The sequence below is a fragment of the Anthonomus grandis genome, chromosome 5 (assembly GCF_022605725.1).
Source record: "Anthonomus grandis grandis chromosome 5, icAntGran1.3, whole genome shotgun sequence".
NCBI classification, from domain to species: domain Eukaryota; kingdom Metazoa; phylum Arthropoda; class Insecta; order Coleoptera; family Curculionidae; genus Anthonomus; species Anthonomus grandis.
The window spans coordinates 6,858,317-6,882,136 of record NC_065550.1 but is presented as its reverse complement, the minus strand read 5'-3'; the positions used below and the strand labels follow the sequence as shown (position 1 = coordinate 6,882,136).

The 23,820-nt window shown below is 34.3% G+C and overlaps 2 protein-coding genes across 7 annotated transcripts in view; one reads left to right on the top strand and one right to left on the bottom strand.

The window, feature by feature from the left end:
- LOC126736440 (putative gamma-glutamylcyclotransferase CG2811) overlaps positions 1 to 1,564 on the top strand; it is a 40,920-nt gene extending 39,356 nt beyond the window's left edge. For all 6 annotated transcript variants that reach the window (XM_050440783.1, XM_050440782.1, XM_050440784.1 and 3 more), the window contains one exon: positions 1,479 to 1,564. Coding sequence is in view for 1 of the 6 variants with exons in the window: in XM_050440784.1 (XP_050296741.1) it covers positions 1,479 to 1,515 (37 nt within the window). In the remaining 5 variants the exon portion in view is untranslated. The remainder of the gene's footprint in view (positions 1 to 1,478) is intronic.
- LOC126736432 (uncharacterized) overlaps positions 1,551 to 23,820 on the bottom strand; it is a 63,134-nt gene continuing 40,864 nt past the window's right edge. The window contains exons 4-8 of the mRNA XM_050440769.1: positions 8,627 to 8,769; positions 8,458 to 8,571; positions 8,221 to 8,400; positions 8,049 to 8,170; positions 1,551 to 1,844 (exon numbers count right to left, since the gene is read on the bottom strand). Of these exons, the coding sequence (XP_050296726.1) occupies positions 1,586 to 1,844; positions 8,049 to 8,170; positions 8,221 to 8,400; positions 8,458 to 8,571; positions 8,627 to 8,769 (818 nt within the window). The 3' untranslated portion in view covers positions 1,551 to 1,585. The remainder of the gene's footprint in view (positions 1,845 to 8,048; positions 8,171 to 8,220; positions 8,401 to 8,457; positions 8,572 to 8,626; positions 8,770 to 23,820) is intronic.

Below are 23,820 nucleotides of genomic sequence, written 5' to 3'. Positions count from 1 at the left end.
CGGTGTAGGTAGAGTTTTAATGACACTTAATGGCAACCTGTCCCATCCCGACGAGGTTCTGCTCTTTATCTCTTTAAATATGAATTTAATTTCCTCAGCATCAGTGGGTAAAAAGAAAAGTTTCTGGTACATTGATATGAATTAGAAAATGCTCAGGTGGCACGGTATGTGGGAGATTCTTTGAGAGGTTAAATACCATAGCCCAGTAGTATGAATTTAGATGATCAACTGCAACTTTTATTCCCTTTGTGTAGCAAGGTTTCTTTTTTATAAGAACTGAAGGAAAATCCCTATTAAAAAATGCTTAAAAGTACCGAGTGGAGCCGTCCATTGGGTCAGGATAGTATAAGATATTGTTCCAATTACACTGATTGCATAATAGTTCAAATTTGACATAGTTTCTGCGAGAAAACAATCTAAGACATTCTGTATTTCGAGAACTATGCATTTTCGGATTCATGATCATATAAAAAAAATCCTATAGAACCACCCCTTTGGAATTACGTTTGACTCTATTTCCGGACATCTATATATACAGAGTGTCAATTTGAAAAATTCCCACCCTCGAGATTTTATAAAACCTCGTTTCAAGATTTTATAAAAAATTTATAATTTATTTTTAGTTTTTACAAAATCTCTAGAACACGTCAATGTTATTATCCAGGGGGTACAATTTTGATGTCGAAATCACTTTGCCTCTTTCAAACCCCCTACCTCCCAGAACCTCTCCCTCGAAAGTCTTAAACGGCAATAGAGGTTGAGTGATACTTTATTTGAAAGAACTTTTTATTCTCGACATTTTGGCACATTATTTTTTAAGTTTGCATGCTGCGTTACCAAGTTAGGGTTATTTAAACATTGTAAATTACTGATTATTAGATATTATTCCTGTAAGTGTTGTGTGAATAAAAAGTTCTTTCAAATAAGGCATCACTCAATCCCAATTGCCATTTAAGATTTTCGATAGGGAGGTTTTGGAGGGTAAGGGGTTGAAAGACGCAAAGTGATTTCTACATAAAAATTGGTCCCCTCGATAATAAAATTGACGTGTCCTAGCCAGTTTATAAAAACCTAATCCGTTTCGAGATAATAGGGGTGGGAAGTTTTTAAATTGACACCCCGTTTATATATGTATCAAATAGATATTATAACTTTATATCTATAGTAGTAAGGAAATGTGTAAATTGAAATTATTCTTATGAACCAGTAGGTAATGGTAAAGAAACCTATTAAATTGTTACTCTAATTAAATTGATTTTGGTTATTACACAATTAGTTGAAGATTTTATAATTACGTCATATTAATAATTTTCTAAATACTCTGACAACAGCATTTTATATTTTTAGACAAACAAAGCACTTTTGAGTTTCGATTTGATGGAAACGCAGTACTTTTATTTAGATTTTTGTGCTTTCTAAACATAATAATTAGATAAAATTGGGTTTCTACTATGATTTAATGTTCTGTTCTTTTTTAGCGAAATTGATGAAGACTACGACGATCAGGTGCGCTGAGGACCATGCAATTCAATATAAATAAATACAATATATAATTTCTAAAACACCTTGATTATTTATTTTTTATTTAAATTTTTGTGCAACACCTCGTATCATGTATAATCTTTTTTATATCTGGCTGATTAACATCCACCACCGCTCTAACGGGGAGACCGGTACCGATATGGCAATTTTCAGTGCAGTACATAGCAGGGGGACATAAAGTTTGCCACGGCCCTGCACCAGAAAGACTTTGTGGAAAATAGATGCCATTCTCTTGGATATAGGGAAAGAAGTCTGAATAGGCTGGTTTCGGGTAGTTTGAGGAGTATTCTGTAGTCATTCCACTAAAAAAACAGAATTTGAAAATATATTCTTACTAAAATGTAATTATTTACTGAGATAATACTTTAATATTATAACGGAACTTGTGAACCTTTACAAAGAAAGCAAGCAAGAAATTCGGAAAATTCAAACTACCAGGATTTACAATAAAATTAATTAAACTTATTATATTTATAACCAACTACAAAACAGTACAAAAACTAAAACAATAATTAATGTTTTTACATATTCATACAGTATCATATAGTTTTTCTTAGGTTTGTACAGGGTGGCCCAAATTCGACCCTCATCATTGGGATCTCGGAAACCGTAAGATATACAAGGTCGGTCAAGTCATGGCAAAGTTGCTAAATTTGATACTTAACAAAATGCCGTTTTAAAATTTAAAAAAAAATTGAATAGTTCCAAAGATATCCGGAAAAAACCGAAATCTGGAAAAAAAAATTAAAACGTTATTTAAAATCGTATAATAAAATAAATAACACTTTAAGGGCAGTTTTTCTCCTCTACAAGATGGCATTTTCAGAATTAAAATACGACGTTTCGTTTTTTAGATACCAGCATCAACTTTTTTTTTCGAATACGGTTCTGGATTTCTATTACCTTATTTTATTGACCTTTATTTTTATAAAACCTATGACGTATCAAACTTTTTTATTTTCAACCGATTTAATGGCAAAAATTGAGATTTTCCATAATTAAAAAAAAATCCTAATACGTAAATGCTTTTATTTTTTTTTCTTTTAATTAAGTATTAATTATTTAGTATTGATTTATTAGTAATAAAAACTAATGCACCCCCTATATTTCTGTAATTGGCAATTTCATCAACAACTATCAATAATCTGGCGAATGTAAGCAAATGTGGAGGAAATTCAACGCGTTGAACTAAACGAAAGATGGCCTTCGCTTGCCGTTAAAATAAATATGACATGCGCTCTCCACCTCGCGACTTTTCAACACAAAATACAGTCCTATAATTTTACCAAAATCGTTCGGACCACGTAAAGGTCATAAAAAGTTTTACGACTGTCTAATTCATATTAGAAAATAGTAATAATACCAAACTTTTGCGGATGAAATAAATTTATTAAATGAATATAATACCTGAAATAAATTTATAAAGAGCCATAACTTCGCGTTTTTTTGCAGTTTTAGGCTAGGTTTCGCAAAAAAAAAATAGCGATGCTAGGAACAAGATCAAGACAAATGCTTCAATATTTGTAAATATTATATTTTCTAGTTTTGAACTCAGAACGAGAAATTTGAACTGAAAGATTATAATAGGTAGAGAGCAGCATTAATATTTTAAAGCCACGTTTTACAATAATATAATAATTGAAAGAACTCGTTCATTATCTCAAAGAGACCTACGTAACTAGAGAAAAAATAAAAACTTTAAGTCTCAGTCTCAAAATATCTTTTTATATTAATCAGGTTACATGTTTCGTTAATAAAGTAATACTTAGCAGGTCATCTAGCTATAAGGTCTAAAAAGTAAGACATTTTGTTAAAGGTTGCGGTAACTCCTCGCGGTTCCTCAGGCCAATTTTCTTTGGAACTAAATATACCTAGGACGCAGATTCAGAGAGTTAAAAAAAATAGGTACCGACCATATAGAATGCATATTAGCCAAGAACTTAAGCCAGGAGACAGCGCAGAAGCTTGAATTTTGCAATTGGCTTAATGCAATGTTACATGAAGATGAGAATTTTTTAAATAAAATAATATGGGTGGTTTTTTCAACACAAATAATAAGCATTATTACGCAGTCGAAAATCCGTATCAAAATCAGCAAATTCGAAGACGGACAGGAGTTGATTAATGTTTGGATTAGGCTATATAGAAACAAAATTTTAGGGCCAGTTTTCTATAATGGATACGGCACAATTTTACTTGGGAAATCACAAATTTATGGGAAAGAGGAAGAATGATCCAACGGGCAGTCACGAATAATCTGCGCGGATTGAAAAATGCATCGAAGTTGAAGGAGGATTATTTGAGCATTGCATGCATTTTTCTTATTATAATCAAAATCTAATTAGTGTTAAAAGTTTAATTGTTATTTGGCTTTTTGGATGGAAACTTTTCGACGAAAAGTACGTCATATTCACTAATATATTTCTTTGCTTTTTGTTACATTTATATAATCGGTTATTTTAACTGTTGTAAAAAATGTGAGTTTTTAATATTAAATTTGATGATAATATTGATGATATTTCATAGGTATTTTATAAAATTAAATTATGGGGTGGATTAGTTTTTATTAATATTAAGTCTAGTATCTCAAAAACGAATCGTATTTTAATTCTGAAAACGTCATCTTGTAGAGGAGAAAAAGCGTCCTTGTGTGTTATCAAAGTGTCGTTTATTTTATTATATGATTTTAAATAACGTCATAAAAAAAAATAAAAAAGATTTTTCCAGATTCCGTTTTTTTTTTCGGATATCTTCGGAACTATTCGAATTTTTTAAAACGGCATTTTGTTAAGTACCAATTTTAGCAACTTTGCGATGATTTAACTAACCTTGTATCTCTTACGGTCTTTGAGATCCCAATGATGAGGGTCGAATTTGGCCCACCCTGTGCAGTTTTCAGCATACTAATAAATTCTTTATTAATTATTGTTTCTTTTAGTTAATTTACCTACTAATACTAATACAAACCTGCGTATCCCTATATACAAACATCAATATAGATTCGGGGACAAAGGCATCAAAAGACAGTTGAATATAAATTTTTTAATACAGTGCGGCTCTTAATTGTCTCCCCTCTTATCTTTTGAATGCGTTTCTATAAAAATTTGAAACTTGGCACACATCATTAGCAACCTAAATACAACTTTTGGCTCATTTTGCAAAACTTCAAAATGGCGGCGGGACGCCATTTTGAAAAATAAAATTTAATAGTGGTGGTTAAGCGACACATCGTTTAAAAGCTCCCACTGAATGATTTATGGTCCCAGAATATTAAGTCATTACTTCTACCCATATGCAAAATGGCAGCCTTTCAAAATTTTATTTTTCACATTTTTATTTCTATTTAAAATAATTAAACTTTAGGTATTACAGAAATGTAACTATTCACTATAAAAGATGTTGAAAATGTACACCAAAACAGTTCAATACAGTAAAATAATCTATTGGAGAACTCTTCACGAACATTTTGGAACGTAGAAACATTTCTGCTAAAGTGAGGCGGTGTCCCATCTTGTTGAAAAACTATTTTCAACTCAAATTTATGAGGATTGTCTTCAATAGTCAAGTATCAGTGGTTCTACGGCATTTTCCAACATGTTTAAGTTTTTTTCATCTCCCATCAAATTTTGCTAAAAGTGAGGCCCAAGAATGGGATTCCCTAATATGCCAGCCCACACATTTATTTTTTCTGGGTATATTGTGTGTCTGTGTTTCACGAAATATGTGGGGATTTACGTCGCTCCAATAAAGGATATTTTTTTCTATGAACATTACCATTCAAAGAAAAGTACCTTCATCACTGAAACAAATGTTCTTCACATAAGCAGGCTGGCGTCCTATTCTCTCGGTCATTACTTCGCAGAATTCCATTCGTCGATCAGGATCATCTTCTGTCAATTGATGAACCATTTGAATTTGATACGGATGAAATTTTTCTTTTTAAGTACCCTTTTCACAGTAGCAGAAGATACATGATACGTTTCACCAACTGTGGAAGTAGACTGTTGTGGATCTCTTACCACAGCTGCTATAATATCCAACTGTTTTCCTTCTCGATAGCTGGGACGTCCTGGATTCTTCCTACTGACAAACACTACCCGTCTCGGTAAATTTCTGAATTAGCTCGACAATATACTTTCCACATACTGGACGGTCAGGAAAGCGAACATTAAAAATTCTTTCCATCTCAGGTATGTACATTACGATTTCCACCGTAAATAGCTACATTTACAACGCGCGGATCTATTAGGTCCATGGACTATTTTTATTTAGTACCGCCCTGTTTACAAGGATTGATTTTGAGGGTTAAATTAGTCCTAGCTGCCATATCCGACTTCGGCTCGCGATACGTATTAGGGCGAAATTATTGATGGATTTTTATGAAATTTGGCACGTAAATAGGGTTGTGTTTTCAGATAAGAATGGAGGCTGGTCCGGAGGTGTTCGTGCAATAGAGAAGGTGTGAGGAGGTTCTAAAGTGTTTTCGTTCTATTGGGGTTGAATTTTGTTCTATTGGGAATGAAATTTTGCAGGCGGTTACTAGGTGGGAGGGTGCAACTTTTGAAAAAATTTTCGGGGGGGGGGGGGGAAGAAGTTATAAGGATTTAAAAATTAAAAATTGACTTTTCTAGATGAAGGTCCATTACAACATAGTGGCCCCTCTACAAATAGGGGTCATTTACCTAGGGTGAAAAAAAAATTAAAAAGAGGGGGTTTTGGGGTAGCTTAAGTGCTTTGGTTTTTTGGGTATAGCGGGGATAGGGAAACACGTGGAACTTTGAAATTTGGCACAGTATCGATTAGTAATTGTAGAAAGCGAAATGTATTAAAAATTTAATAAAAACGGGGGAAGGGGAGAAAATGGGATAGTTTTTTGCTTAGAACATTGAAAGGCCTTTCAATGTTCTAAGGTTTTTTGGATTATAAAAAACATATTCTTCGATTTGGCTGAAATTTTGATAAAATCTGAACCATTAAAGGGATTTTCCCGCCAACTTTCAAAATTTTCAAAAAATAAACCCTATGGCACCGAGGAGGCTGAAAATCACTGGAGGTCGTTTAAATGACCCCCTAAATGTGTCTACCAAATTTCATTAAAATTGGTCAATATTAAGTGGGTCAAATGAAGATGAGATATTAACACATGCTTTTATGGGGAAAGTGGGAAAAACCGTTTCAGAAACTTAACGGTTCGTCACAGAGAAAAAATGTATTAGAGTTTTTTACATACACTTTTCTTTACTAATAGAAAAAAAAAATTAAAAAAAAAAAACAATTTTTAGTTTTTTTTTTCTTAAAAATTTGTCCCAAAAAGTCCAGCCGGAAAATTCCATTCTTTCGCGCTTTTTTCCGAAAACTATCAGTTTTTGCCAAAAATGTATAGGATATATGTTAGGCCTAGGATTTTCTCTAGGATCAAAATGTCGTTGAAAAGTTGAAGTGAGTTTAGACGAAGAATTATAGGACATAACCTCTAAATCTTTAAAAGTGTTATTATTTAAAGATAATAAAAATAAACTAATAATTTCTTTTTCAAGGCTTAAGCTTGTCTCTCTGTATTTTCATCTTTATTTTTGTACAAAAATAAAAATCTTGTAAGCTAACATCCAATAAAATGTCAAACTTGTCATTTTGGTACTTCAAGAAACTTCTTGTTTGGGAAGCATCAAATTTGCGTATCAAATTTTAGTGCGCTGCCGTTTACACCGAAAAATAGTCCTCATGACGTCATTTGATCCAAGTATTAAATATTTGGTACACGCGTTGTAAACGTAGCTAATTAAAATAATTTCAATTTTTTCAGCAAATCAACGTGGATCGGGCATTCTTGATTAAATCAAGTACAAATAAAATTGCATTGAACCAGATAGTTAAAATATTTTCTCTTTTCGATATTATTCGCTTTTAAATGTATTGGCAAATTAATTAGTCTTAAGTTTTTGTGTAGTAAACACAGTAACTTTTATGATAATAGTGAGACATTAACATTGACAAAAAATACAAACTCTACAAACAGCAACACACCTACAAACAAATTACACCTGAATAAGAAAATAAAAATGCGAAAAATAAGATTTTAAAAGGCTGCCATTTTGCTATGGGTAGAAGTAATGACTCAATACTCTAGGGCCATAAAGCGTTCAGTGGGAGCTTTCAAACGATGTATCGCATGACCCTCCCCCCTTTTTAATTAATTTTATTTTTCAAAATGCCATGCAGGTCATGGCAATAGTTAAATAGTGTGCTGCTCTGTCATGGGTGCCGAAATATCCAAGCATTAACACATTACAGAATTTCACAGGCAAATCATTAAGTTAAAGGGAGAACCGCAATGCTTCGCCGATTCCCTACTTGCGTTTTCTCCTGAGAGGAGAAATGCAATACGTCACACAGATTTTTTATTACAATTTAATACATTCATTTCAGCACTCAAGATTTTCGTTAGTCGGGCATGTAGATCGTAAACTTCTTTTAAATGTTGAAGTGGTCTTAAAATTAGATATTACCTGTGAGGTACACGTTTTGGAGCTTTGGACAAAAATCTATTTGGCATTTCCAACTTAAACACTTTTTTGTCGTACATATTTTTTCGCCCATGCAATTTGCCCGGCAACTCGTCTTTCAACCCCTTAAATTAACCAAACTAATTCAAGCATTTATTAAAAAAAAAAACCTTACTTTATGTTTTCCACAAGCGTTATACATAGTAATAAAATCTTCCTGTGCTTTTGCAAGCTGTTCTGGGGTATAGGGGACATATTTAGCCCTATTTTCAGTTAAGTATATATCAAGCAATTTGTAAAATCCCTTATCGGCCGGATTGATATTAGGCTGGATTCCCCTGAAGGTTTCTGGCATCTAAAATAATGAGTATATAAAAATTAAGAAGATTTGAGAAGTGATTTTTGCCCGTACCTCACAAAAAACATTAACATGTTTATCTCTTAAAGGTTTCCAAGGGTGGAAAGGGTATGAATCTTTCATTTCAGATATCTTTGGTGGCTTAAGAGGAGGGGGAGTCTTAAAGATCTAAAAACATTTTTGTTGATTTTTTCTTTAATATTGAATAAAATGGTATTATTACTTTCTCTTGCACAGTCCTGATATATTCAATATGGGAACAATTAGCAGCTCGGTCATTTCCTGGAATGTTTTCTTCAGGGGGTTTTTCAAAATACTCCTTATGGTAAGTGCTGTCATTTTCAGTTCTTAGCACTATATCTTTACCTATAAGATTTGGTTTGATTCTAGCTTTGACCCTCTTAAAAAACAGTGTTAAGGTATGCAGTCCATATGAGGTAGTATACTTACACAATCAAAGTTTAAAGGTATGCTAGGCCTAAAATCGTGATTTTTACTTGTGGAACTACGATAATCGGTACTTTTTCTTGCCAAAAGTGGCATACCATAGTCGACATGATATAAAGTATTTTGGGTACACTGCATAGGTGTATAGAGGGTCATTTTTTAAAACATAAACTTATTGATCAAACAAACTATTTAGGGCCAATAAGACGTGACATAGAGGTTTTCATGGTGACAAATAAGGGCAGGGTGGGTTCAACAAAAAAGAAAAATACAGGCAGTCGAATCCAAAAACTATATTATTTAACATTTTAAATACAGAATATCTAAAAATAAGTACATTGGGAAGCAAATCTGCTTAAAAGCTAAACGAAATTCTTTGTTTTCGCTAGTTTATTGTTTAATAACTTTTTCATAGGTTCATCAATTTTGGAAAATATGGAAGGAGAACGCTTAAATATACAGATCGTATCAGACCATTGAGTTTTTATACTAGTATTAGTATGTCTCTAAAAAATTTGTTCGAAGAATATGCTTTTAAAGGAATTACATGAATAGCATGAAATACATTCATAACTATGGACTCTGATATGCTCATCTTAAAAATAGTGATTTCCTTACACAGTAAATATACTCTGGCGGTTTTACCGTTCGTGAAGGTGTGAATTAAATACTCGATTGCGCAAAAATAGTCAATTGATTTCTTTACACACACTACTAAACACGACTACTATTAATATTTATTTTCAAATTTGGTGTGTCCGCTTGTCTCATTCCGAAATGACGGAGAACATCTGGTATTCGTAACCTTACCAATATCGTTACAATACGGTAAATCATCGGACCAATATCCATATCTATGTGATATGATGTACAGTATTTTGGGTACACTGTAAGTCGTAACATATTAAATTTTTTTCGGCATTTAAAACTTGGCAACCCTAAATCATACATAGTCTTAGAAGGATCACTGTGACGATACGCAAATAATCAAGCTCTAGGAATTAGTGTATCTGATATTCCTGGAAGTGATGAAAGTTCGAGCAGGTAAGTAAATTTGGGACTCTGACTTTAATTTCAAATAACTAATATTGCAAACAATCGAAATGTACTTTCTTTAGCACCAGTTAATTGTTACAGTTTAGGTTATTATAGAGACGAAAGGTTTTAGTGATTTGATGTTTAATTTTTTATTTGAAGAAAAAAAACAACTTCGGAGCAAGTTATAACAATTCCATCGAAGCAATGATTAAATGTCGTATTTATATGCTGTTCTAAGTCTTCGATCTTCTAAGCTATAGTCCCTTGCATTTAATAATCTTTGTTTCTTAAGTAATCTTATTAAGACCAAGTGTATCCTCTTGGTTATTAATAGCATTAGTAGACATTTTAATATGTAGCATTTTGGCAATTTAGTTTTTTTTTGATTACCTTCTCTGTCTAATAACATTGCATCTTTCCTGTCAAACCACACTTGCTCTTAATAATTAATACGACAGATCACTCAAATTATAAGCAGTAAAAAGTTATATGACGGGTTATAGGAATTATTAAAAGCAAGGGACTTCAGCTTAGGAGATCCAGGATTTTTTTTGTCGCCGAGGAAACTCTTTATGAACACCGATAGTTCTTGATCCGAGATCCCCCCAGCAGTTTTATACAGTCTTTGACCTAGTCTCAAACTGTCCTAAAGCATTTGCTGCTGCGTGGTCTCCTGTAAGCATTGCGAAGGTTTGGCCCCTTGGCACCCCTTCTCTCATCAGTTAAACACAGGTCTGGATTCCTATTGAGTTTGCCTCTAAGTCTGTTGCTTCCAGGCCTAGATTCAGCATGAGTTACCTGCCCTGTTGTCCATCCTCTAGCACGTCCACTGCTACCCCGATCTTCGCTCGATCTACGCTGTGGCCGCAGCGTACCATTCCGAGTAGCCGCCTTGCTTAAGCCGGGTAACCCATGTCCTTGTGATTGCTTTCCTTCCTTAATTACAAAGGGCTTGTCTAGCTGTGTGACCTTCATTTTGTCCATTCAGTTCAGTCAAGTATTAACATACGCCCATTATTTGTATTATTTATTGCTTCTGAGTTTTTTAACCAGGTTCATCCCTTATATTTGACCTCATCTTCGAGCTGCAGGTATTTGCCAGACCACTAGGTCTCTTATTGGATCTAGCCTCCTCCTTTTTATGAAGGCAACTAGGGTGGTTTTTACGGGGTTTACCCTTAGTTGTTCTTCCATGCATCAGTGCTCGACAACGTTCAGAGAGCTCTTTGCATTTTTTCGAATAAATGACCCTGGTTTAGCTCCCGTGTTATTAGAACGATATCGTCTGCGTATCTTACAGTGAGGATATGCTGTCTCTCCAGTCGTCTCAGCAGGCTGTCCGATACAAAGTTCAACAGCAGGGGTGAGGGTACTCCCCCTGCACAACTTGGCTTTTACCGTGGTGCTGTTGAGACTCGCTGTAACTTTCCTATGGTTTAGCATTTGGTTGACCACCTATCATACAATGTATACCTCGTGCAGCTTTATCATGGTTGATTGAGTCATATGACGTGTTGTCAAATGCTCCCTCAATGTCTAAGAAGACTTCTAGGGGAATTCCTTTGTTGTTCAAAGATTGTTCGATCCTCTGGGTTATCTCGTGGATCGCTAATTCACAAGATTTACCTGTTTGATAGGCATATTGGTTTCGATTTAGAACAGCATATAAATTCTACGGATTCTCTATGTCTGTTCTCAATGTGTTTTTGTAAATTGAACTGCGAGGTTCTCAACATATTACCTGATAAGGACAGGGTGGTGAAACGTTGTAAAATCAAGTTGAAGGGTGTCTTAACGATTTATTAGTTACGGTTTTATTTTTACGATGAGACCATATAAGAAAAAATCGAAGGAGATTCTGCTTCAGAAGATGATATGGAAGATATCATCAACCATAAAAAAGTAGTTTGAGATAGGACATCGATGGTCGGAAGTGCCTCGTTTCCAAAATACAGGATGTTGAAATTAAAAAAAAAAAACGTTTTTTTCCGATTTATTTAAAGCGATTTAAATGATAGGTGGTGAGAAAACTTTTTGAGGAATTGCAGATAATTTGACTTGTCCAGGGACGGACTTGCAGCACATGTACGGTAAATTTTTTTATAAAGAACTAGGTACGCCACTGTTTATTTGAACAAAAATTTTTTTTTTGAATATTTTATTTATTTTTAACAAAACACAGCCGTCGCATTTTTGCGCTCCGACGCACCGTTTAGGTGCAGAAAAATAAAATCTATACCAGGGTTTTTTATTTTATCAGTTTTTTTAAATTTCCCCAAAATTTTAGCCAGTTTTAATAATAATAATGACAACAACAAATTGTGTTAATGTTTTTGTTATGTTTAGTGTCAATGCATACCTACTGGAAGTCAATTTTTGCAGAAGATCGCGATAACATGAACAAGAGAAAAATGAGTGACAGTAATCAAAAGACGATAAAAAGTGACAAAAGTCACTTTTATTATTATCACTAATTTAGTAGTAATTAAATTCATTAACTACCTGTAATTGTGTTAAAAGAAAACTGGTGAAAATGAATCGCTTTAGATTGGCTGAGCTTGTAGACATGCATCTTTTGTATGGAGAAGTGCGAGGAAATGCTTCGTTGGCACAGCGATTGTACAGGCAACGTTTTCCATATCGTGAATTGCCCGAACGCAGAATGTTCATTAAGATACGATGTTCTCGCGCGGGGTCATTTTAATCCTCGCAATAACCACAAGTGCGATCAAAAGCGATCAAAACCCCCACGCTAAACAAATCAGAGGATATCAGCAGAAACTTCACATTAATGTTTGGGCAGGTATTATTGGCGACCACTTAGTTGGGCCATATGTTCTCTCAGATTACCTTGACGGTAATAGTTACTTAATATTTTTGCGAGATTTTCTACCGGGCCTAATGGAAGATGTGCTTCTCGAGTTGCGGAGAGAACTGTGGTTCCAGCACGATGGCTGTCCAGCGCATTTCGCTCGTACTGTAAGGGTTTTTCTAGATCAGACCTACAACAACAGGTGGATTGGTAGAAGTGGTCCAGTCCCTTGGCCAGCAAGGTCACCTGATCTGACACCTCTAGACTTTTTTGTCTAGGGCGCCATAGAACAACTTAAAACAACTTTTATCTACGCAACACCTATAGCCCACAGAGAAGACATAGTTGTAGAGTTGTGTGGAAATGAATGGAGAACTCTTTGAACATTTGGTTTGAATTATTTATTGTTTAAATTGTTTTTTATAGTTTAAATTGTTCTTTTTAAGTTGTTTTTTAATTTTTTTGATTTTTGAAATTGTTTATTGTCTAGTTAAATTATTTATTTTGTATTTTAATGATATCAAACTTTTCGTTGTTACAAAGTCCATCCCTGCAACAAGTTCGATCTCAAACTACTTTTTTATAGTACCTGTATAATATATTCTAGCATTGACCATTTGACAGGGGACACCTTGTATGTCACGCAACCCTCTATAAATACGTGAAGAAGGTAAGAGTAAGAGAAAATAATGTAGTCTATCGGCGCAATTCAGTTTTTAATGAGCAGCAGACAGCCAGCTTAGTTGAATACTTAATAAATACTTCAAAATTTTATTTCGGCTTGACTCCTAAGTTGCATTCAAATATGACATTAAATTTCCTGATTCGTGGAAACAAAACAAAATGGTTGTGGGAAAATTGTCTCACAATATTTCCCAAAAAGAATAAAGACCTCGTTATTAGAACTCCGGAATGGACAAGTTTGCAAAGAGCTACAAATTTTAATAGAATCAATGTCAATTAGATAAAGTAAGATATCGATCCAGTTTCACAGCAGCATAAATTCGGAACCTCGACGAGACAAAAGTGACCACATTGCAGAGAGTTTAGTGTCGAAAAAGGAACGAAGCAGGTGGGTAGCACAACTTCTAATGAAAGAGGAGTCCTGGTCACTGTATGTATTTCGGCAAGTGCAATAGGAAATTGCACGCCTTCCATGTTTCTTTTTCTAGGAAAAAAAATCCATAATCACTTTATTACATACAGTCATCAAGGATTCATTGGTGCAGCAAATAGTTCCGGTTGGATGGCGGTAGAATTTTACATTTTGTTGCTTATGTTAAGCCATCGAAAGAAAACCCTGGACTCTGGGGTATATGGGCCGTTAAAAAAAATATTTATCTTCTTCTCAAGACAGTAGGCTTAGAAACAACCCGGAAAAGTCTATGACATTCCATCTTTAGCTCGAGATGCGCCACCGTTAGTAACCACCTCAATAAACATGATGAAAGGTTTTAAAACGACTAGTTTTGCCACTAGCACGTCATACATTGTCTCGAGCAGTTGAACTAGAAATTGTGGCTACGACGTTAGCCGACTCACCCAAAGAAACTCCTGACATGCCCATATCTAATTTACCAGCTAGTGTGATCTTCTCTAACTCTGAAATTTGTGAACGAGAACCAGTTGCTTCAACATCGGGACTCAACTGAACTACTTCCCAAAGAACTTCTAAAGGCAAAATAACATTCTCCCCAGAGTTTGTTCGCCCACTTCCTAAGACTGAGCAACAAAAGTCAACCCTTAGAGTTCGAAGAATAAGGAAATCGGCAATACTTGATACGCAAAGAAAGATGCGCTAGACGAAGAAAAAATATTAGAGAGTCTAAAAAATCCGAAGAAATTATAAAATGAAACGTGAAGAAAGTAAAAAAAAAAGTTTTAGTTTCAGATGATTCCTCGGAAGATTTTTGCTTAGTTTGCAGCGAATTCTATAAAAATAGTAAATCCAAAAAAGTGGATTTGCGGGAAGGAATGCAAAATGTGGTCACATTAAGCATGCACAGACGGAAGTGTTCCATATATCCGACATAATTGCAAGTCTGATACTGAATAGTAGGTGAACATTCATAATATTAAATGTTATTTAATATTTTCAATCACTTTAAATGTAAAATACTCTTCATTAATTTTTTTTTTGAAAAATATGTGTTACAACTTATATCATAGTGTTCCTATTTATCCCAAAGCGGGGCAAATTATAACAAAGGTTATTAAAAAAAAATCTGGTGGTTTAGAAATATCTTCAGAACATAATTAGTAGATATTTATGCAAAAATCTACGTAATTAAGTCAGTCGACCGAAAAATAATCGAAAGTTTTTTGGTTACAACTTGCCCTTGGTTTCCCTTAGGGTTCATATTTTTAAAGATGGACTTATTGATCGTTTGACGTTGACAAATAAGTGTAGGCTGGATTCAACAAAAAAAAGAGTAACAGTCGAATCAAAAACTATATTTAAAATTTAAAATACAGAATATCTAAAAATAAATACATTGAGAAGCAAATCTGTTTAAACGTTAAACGACAGTCTTTATTTTCGCTAGTTTATTGAAGTTTATTATAGATAGTTAAAAATATCAACTATGAAAAATATGGGAGAAAAACGCTTAAATATACACTTAAGTATCACACCATTGAGTTCTAATACGGGTTCTAGTATATCTCTAAAAAAATATTCAAATATGCATTTAAAGGGACACTATGTAATGCAGTCATAACTCTAGGAATCTGATATGCTCATTTTAAAAATATTCATTTCCTTACTCAGCAAATATAAATATCTGGTAAATTATCGGCCCAATCTCCATGTCTATTTGACAATATAACATAAAGTATTTCAGGTACAATGCGTATGTGCATAGGGGATCATTTTTAAAAACATGAACTTATTCATCTAACAAACTGTTTGTGGTGAATAGATACGTAAATTGACATAAAGGTTTTCATGTTGACTACTAAGTGTAAGGTGGGTGCAACAAAAAAAAATACATAGCAGTCGAATCCAAAACTATATTTAAAATTTCAAATACAGAATATCTAAAAATAAATACATTGAGAAGCAAATCTGTTTAAACGCTAAACGACAGTCTTTATTTTCGCTAGTTTATTGAAGTTTATTATAGGTAGTTAAAAATATCAATTATGGAAAATATGGGAGGAAAACGCTTAAATATACAGGGCGTATCACACCATTGAGTTTTAATACTAGTTCTAAAATATCTCTAAAAAATTGTTCGATGAATATGCATTTCAAGGGACTTATAGGGATAATATGAGATACATTCATAATTTCAGGAATCTGATGATATGCTCATTTTAAAAATATTTATTTCCCGTAAAAATAAATATACGGTTAATCATCTATGTGATCATGTGGTAAAAAAAAGAGTATTTACGACGCAATATCGATTCATGACTTGTGGAATTGTACCTTTTGGCTGGATTTCAGATATTTAAGGCCTGTTGCAAATTATTAAAATTTATCTTATTTTTTTTTAATTTATTTGTTTTAACCGTAAGGTAAGTTGGGGTATGATCGGACAAGGGGCAAGTCCGAACGCAGCCTCCAAAAGTCATATTATTGTGGCAACAGCGCGGGAATCATTTTCCGCGTGAAACAAACAATAGCACGCAGTGCTCGACAAGACAACGTTTTGTTTTAAGGTGTTTCGTGTAAACTACATACAGTTTTGTGTTTTTTTTTGGTTTATTTTGTGTATTCGAACTTACCCCCTTCGCCAAACTTTGCTTCACAAGGTAAGTTATTAACATTATATAGGTAATCTCTGTTGTGAATGGTCTATCTTTATAAACTGTTTGGATTAGTAAATCGTAACCTTAATTAGGAGTGTTATTATGAGTTGGTTCGATCTTTCCCCGTATGTAGAAGTAAGGGGCAAGTTCGAATAACTTTTTCCGATCTTGCCCCAATACATCTACAGCATTGATTTTTTGTTACAGGTCTGACGATGGTTCCTAAATATGTAAGAAAATCCGACAGGGGGGAAAAGTACACCAAGGAGGACCTTGCAAGAGCCATTATTAGAATGGGGATTAATAACCCTCCACGGTGCATCAAAAAAATATCACATCCCAAAATCAACACTGCATGATCATTCTAAAGGAACCCATGAGTTAAAAAGCCAAACGCTGGGAAGGGACTTGGCAATTTCCTTAGAATATGAAAGGATTTTGGCAAATGGTCTTAAAACACTTGAGAAATGGGGGTTTGGTCTCTCAAGAAAGGAAGTTTTGTTTATTGTAGCTGAGTACGTAAGAAAAAATAACATTAAGACTCCTTTTAAAAATAATATGCCAGGTGCCGACTGGTTTATTAATTTTAAACAACGACATAAACGTTCGATTAAAAAGCCCCAGGCGGTGGAATATTCGAGAAAGAAAATGACCGATCCTTTTATAATCAACGAGTATTTTAGCCTATTAGAGACAGTTTTGAATGACTTAAAATTAAATGATCTTCCACAGCAAATTTGGAATTTAGATGAGACGAGCTTGTCTATAGATCCATCTAAAACAAAGGTAGTTGGTGCAAGAGGTGTAGCTTGTTCCCGTGTTACCAGTGGTCCCGGAAGAGAGAACGTCACAATTTTGTGTGCTGTAAATGCTGTTGGTGACAAAGCACCCCCTTTAATTGTCTTTAAGGGCAAGAATATATGGGACCAGTGGATGGCAGATCGAGACGGCGAAACAGATGTAGCATACGCTGCTAGCAGTAATGGTTGAATGGCGACTGACATTTTTGTCAACTTCATTAAGAAAACGTTCATTCCTGCACTGGGTGGGCTACGACCGATCTTACTTATATATGATGGACACAGTACGCACGTAGACAATAGGCTAGTAACTCTTGCACAAGAAAATGGTATAACTATTTTAACACGTTAAGCGCTAGCAAAAAAAATTGCAATTTTCAATTTTGGACTAACCATAAATTTTGAAAGATATCATGATAATAAATACCTTAACATTAGTAATTGTTGAATTATTGACACATTTTTATAAATATTGACAGTTATTGACAGTTGGTCCCATGGGACCAACGCGGTCTGGCGAATGCAAATTTTTAACGCGGGACCGTTGGTCCGCGTGGTGGGAGGTGAGTTATTGCATCATTCTGTTTCTCGTGCATATTGGTAGCGCATGTGTCTAATTCTTATCTTTGCAATTTTGTTGTACCTGTGCTTGTTATAACGTGAGTTTTGAGTGGTTCATTGGAAATATAAAGGTAAGTGAATATAATATGCTTTTTTTGTGCTAAAGGTTATTTTTACGATCCTATGAACATCGCACATCGGAATAGCTTGAACAATATTATATTTATATTTTACGGTTGTTCTAGCAAGTTTGTTTTTTTCTAGATGTCTGAAAACAAACGTGATAGAAAACGAGCACTAAGGCCCGATGAACTTGAGGCATTAGCTTTGAGGTTGGACATGTCAGATGAAGATTGTAGCAGTTTCTATGACTCTGATGCTGATCCATGTTTTGAGCCGACTGATTCAAGTTCTGAGACTGACTCAGAAGCTGAACGAATTGTTCCAAAGCCACACTCGAAAAAGCTTTGTTTACCAAAACCAACTGAAAGTGAATTTGAACCTTTACCCTCTACGAGTTCAGCTAATTTAACTGAAATTATTCTTCCAGAAAATCAGACTGTTGAGCATTTGTTTCCTGGAAATCCTTGTAAAACTGTTTTACCGTCAGTTGCTGATAATATAACTCAAGTTATTCAACACATTGACAATGATCCTGAAGATACGGTCGATACAGATCAGAATAATGTCAGACATTTGCAAATAGAATGGGGTCCTCCAACCGGAAATCAGCCAAAACTTGCATTCAATGGAGGCACAGGAGAGGTTGAACCAAACGTAGCAGCCTTGTTAGCACCCGACTGTACCGCTGGTACTGTTTATTCTGCTTTGATTGACGATCGAATTCTACAGATGATTGTCGATCAGACTAATTTATATGCCACCCAACAACTCCTAGGGAACGATGCAGCTCCCGGATCTCGACTTCATTCTTGGAATCCAGTTACCATTCAAGAAGTAAAAACTTTTCTAGGCTTGGTAATGTGGATGGGTCTCGTAAAATTGCCCTTTATAAGAGATTATTGGAGCCAAGACCCATTATATCATGTTCAATTTGCAAGAACAAAAATGACCAGAAACAGATTTGAACTAATTCTAAAGATGTTTCACTTTGCAAATAACTCCGCTTGTATACCAGGAGATCGTCTGCATAAAATCCAACCTTTAGTAGATATATTGGTTGAAAATTTCCAAGCACTTTACATACCAGGGGAGTATATGTGTGTGGACGAGACCATGGTCCCATTCAGGGGACGGCTTATTATGAGACAATACATGAAACAAAAACGGCACCGATATGGAATCAAACTATTTAAGCTGTGTGCTGGAATGGGTTACACCTACAACCTAAAAGTTTATTGCGGTAAAAATTTAGAAATAGAAAAAACTGTACCAACGGACATCGTTTTATCTTTGGGAAATAATTTACTGCACGAAGGTCGTACTATGTGCACTGATAATTGGTATACTAACCTAGATTTAGCTAATAAACTCTTAGATGCGAATACACATTTGATTGGAACTTTGCGCTCTAATCGAAAGGGTTTGTCTAAGAGTGTTGTAACAAAAAAATTAAAAAAAGGTGAAATTATTGCTGAAGAAAATCACAGAGGAATTACGGTTCTAAACTGGAAAGATCAGCGCAATGTTCTTATGTTATCTACGAGACATTCCAGTGAAATAGTTGAAGTTGGATGCAGAGGAGGAACCAAAGTCAAACCAAAAATGATAATCGACTATAATGCTGCAAAATCATCAGTCGATTTATCGGACCAAATGGGCGCCTATAGCAATCCTTTACGTAAAACCATAAAGTGGTATCGTAAGTTGGCATTTGAACTTTTGCTTACTACTTCTGTAGTAAATGCACATATAATTTACAAAGAAATTTGCGGCCAAAATATATCCATCGTTGATTTCAAAAAGGAACTGGTTCGTCATCTAACTGAGGTAGTTGATAATGGTGATCGTGAACTATCAATTGATATTTCTAAAACCAGGCAACATGAATTAAAAGCCAAAGAAGGAAAAAAACATGAAGTAAGACGCATGTGCGTAAACTGTTACAAAGAATTATTCCAAAAAGAAGGTAGGAAGGCAGCACAAAATAAAACAAAAAAAGTTATTACTTTTTGTCAATCATGTGATGGAGAGCCCTTTATGTGTCTCAATTGTTTCAATAAGCTTCACAAAAAAAATTAAAACGTGATGTGTTTATTGTTAGCTTTGATAAATAAAACATTTTGTACAAAAATATTTTTATATACATACCTGTCATTTATAATGGACCACATAGGTAACCCGAAAACAAAAATCATACCCCGCATATTTTTTGCAGTCTATATGACCGCGACGGTCCTTTTTAATGATTTAAAGCATATAAAAGGGGACCTACGGACAGTAAGCGATGTTCAAATTTATAACACATTGTAGGTCCCATCGGACCAACAAGGTCAGTTCTGACCCAAATGCCGTAGGTCCCATGGGACCGTCATGGCGCTGAACGTGTTAAAGCTTCCGCCGCATACCTCCCACCTTTTGCAGCCCCTTGACCTTGCTGTATTTAGGTCATTTAAAACATCTTGGGACCAAGAATTAGTTACTTGGCAAAGACAGAATCAAGGCGTTAAATTGCCAAAGAAAATATTTTCCGAAAAAGTGAGGAAAATATGGAATAACATAAGCCCAATTGTTATTCAAAATGGATTTAAGAAAAGTGGAATATACCCTTTTAATCCGACAGTTATTCCAAAAGAAAAATACCATCCTGAAGCATTAAAAAAGCTTGAAAATATAAAGAATGCCGGTGTAGGCGTAACTGACAAAGCGAATGGTAATAATGACATTCTGGGCAGGGATATATTAGATGCAGGGCCAAGCAGTGCTTCACCTAAAATCACGACTGACGGGGAAATATCTGAGGGACAGTCTGGACCAACAAATGTTTCTTTTGAAGACCTCCTACTTGCAACCGTGAAACAGAATCCCATAAATGCTAAAATCAGAAAAAAAAGACGTGATGCAACTGGTGCTGAAGTTATCACGCATAGAGATGTAGATCAGATGTTAGAATGCAGCACGAAGTGCCCAACACAAAGAACTAAGAAGCCTAGAAACCAAAAGTGTGGAAGCTCAGAAAGCACTAGCAGCGAAAGTAGTATAGAACCATTGTACGAAGAGTCTGATAACGATTTAGATTTCCTTGACGAAGAACAGAGAGATGAACTGGAAAACTTTAAATTAAATGCTTGGATATTAGTCAAATACTGTAGCAAGAAGACTGTAAAATATTATGCGGGAAAAATCGTAGAAATAAACAAAGTTCAGTGCGAATGTGTTGTGAAGTTTTTAAGATTTAAAGAAGAACTCAAAAAATTTGTTTGGCCTAAAACTGACGATATTGACACTATAATCTATGAAAACATAGAAATGTTCTTACCGGACCCTCTACAGAATGAGGAAAATCATTTCGAATTTAACGTAGATTTTAGCGGAATAAATATTGCTTAACATTTTAACTTTGTATTTCTTCTAAAAATAAAGATTGCTACTGTATTCTAGTTTTATAGGGCTGTTTTTATTTAAATACGGGGTAAGATCGAACACATACAAAAATTATACGACTATAAATGTACGGTTTAAATAGGAAGAAATTTGCCAGGGGCTTGTTCGGTGTTACCCCGAGGGTGTTCTTTACAGACTTATATTATAACTTAACAAGTTGTCCGATCTTTCCCCTTCCCCCCGGGGCAAGTTCGAACTACTGTATTTTTTTTATAATTTTTCCTATTAACAAGTATTAAGTTCCACCCAGCGAACTCTTTGCTTATATATTAAAGTTGAAACCTGTAGATTGTGACTTATTATTAAAATCATTTTACGATACTATGATCAGGTAAATTTTAACTAATATATAATCCGTACGATCTTGCCCCAACTTACCTTATATAGTTAGTTATAATTTGGTAAAAAATCATAAGCCAAACTTACAAAATAACCAATTATAACTTTACGATACGTTATTGAAAACTTTTAATTATTATAATAATTTATATAATAATTTTATTTCAACAAAACAGCATTTTCTTGACTTATGCTATATTTTTAAATAAAAATCAGTATCAAACACGTCATTTTGTATGCACGTAAATTTTGATTATGGCAATGAAATCTATTTACATTTTTTGTATTTTTATAGTTATTTATTGAAATAATCAACTCATCCAAATTTCCAAATAAATTAATTCTCATGCAAAAAGCATTGCCAAATAGAAATAAATTGAATATCTAAATCGCCGATTTTGAAAAATACCTATTTTTGAGTTATGCCATTGTTGTATTTAACCCTAACAGTATCAAGGAATGGCTAAAAAATACCCACAACATTTTATTTAACCTAAATTTCTAGGAAACCCTTTGCCTAAAAATACCTAATAATTATAGTGTTTTTGGTGACTATTATTGCTTTATTAGATGCCGTAGTAGGCATTTTGATCATTTAAATAATTTCCACTTAATCTTAAAAAGAAACCTTTACGGTGGACAATAAATAACTCCCCTCGGTCCAATTTGAATCTAATATTTACTGCTGCCCATCAGTAATTTACCGTACGATATCTTTTTACGGTTGTGAGGTAACTCTCTTTTCGGCATCTGGATCACCGCAGAATGCGGCGCAACGATGGCACCGTCGAAATGTTTTTTTCCAGTTTAGTACTTCAGCCACGAACTTAATAAATATTGAGTTACTTATTATATTGGGTATTACGTCACTTATAGCAAAAATCAATTTAGAAATTTTTATCTCACATGCTCAAAAATTGAAAAGAAAAATTTACTCATAACTTTTATTTATTTATTTTGTAATATCAACAGGCGACGGCAAATATTCAAGCCAAAAACGCAGGAGATTCGACGACGAAATGTTGATTTCATTGATTTATGCCAGGAAACCTCTATGGGATCCGAGAACCCCTTTACAATTAATATATAAAAATAAATTAAAGAAATTGTGAGAGGCGGTTTCTCAATTGTAGGGAGGTAATTGACCAAAAAAGTTTTAAAGATGTAACCATTTATTAAGTAATTCTTTTTTGATTCTAGACTTTATTTTTCTCTAGACCTGTAGAACCTCGCATCTGCAAAGTCGGCATGGTTGAGTGCGGCCGGACGGGGATTCCCCGAATGCACCTAAACATCTGTGTATAATTTACTTCGCCGTTTATACGTAGACTGGATTTTAGTTTTGACTCGTTTTATTATCTGTTAATTGAAATAAACTTAAAAAAATGGTTGTAAGTGATACTAGCAGTGATAGTGACACTTCTCAAAGCTTGCCTAGCCTTTGTGCCGCTAAGAAAAAAAAATTACAAACAAGAGTTTAAAAAAGAATGGACCCAATCACCTGAATTTTACTGGGTTGACCCAATAAGAAAGGACCTAAGTATGCCTGGTAAGTGTTGACTAACATTATGTCGTTAGGTATATTTATTCAGTTAGGTGGCTTCTTATACAAAATATATCTATGAATCCAAAAATAATTTTGTTGTAGGTGTAAAATATGTAGATGCGACATAAATATAGCCGCAGGAAAAATGCAACTTTCTAAACACTTCCGGTAAACATAAAAAGCAGTCCAGGAAGCTGAAATTAGCAGTAGAAAGCAGCAGAATTATTGCTGATAGTTTTGCTGAGAGGAGTAAAATAAGCTTGGAACAAAAGGCGAAAGAAGGCATTATACGTACAGCAGGTTTTTTGGCCGAACATAATCTACCCATGAACTTGTTACTTGATGGAACATTTTATTGATTGTCTAAATGCTGTGTGTACCGATTCCGATATAGCAAAAAAAAATTAAAGCAGGTAGAACCAAAATAACTAGGGTTCTTAAAAAAGTAACAGGATCTTCACAAAAATCATATTAGATAGAGCTCATGAAAAATAATAAGTTTAGTTTAATTGCTGACGAATCGACAGATAACTCGTGCATCAAACATTTGTGTT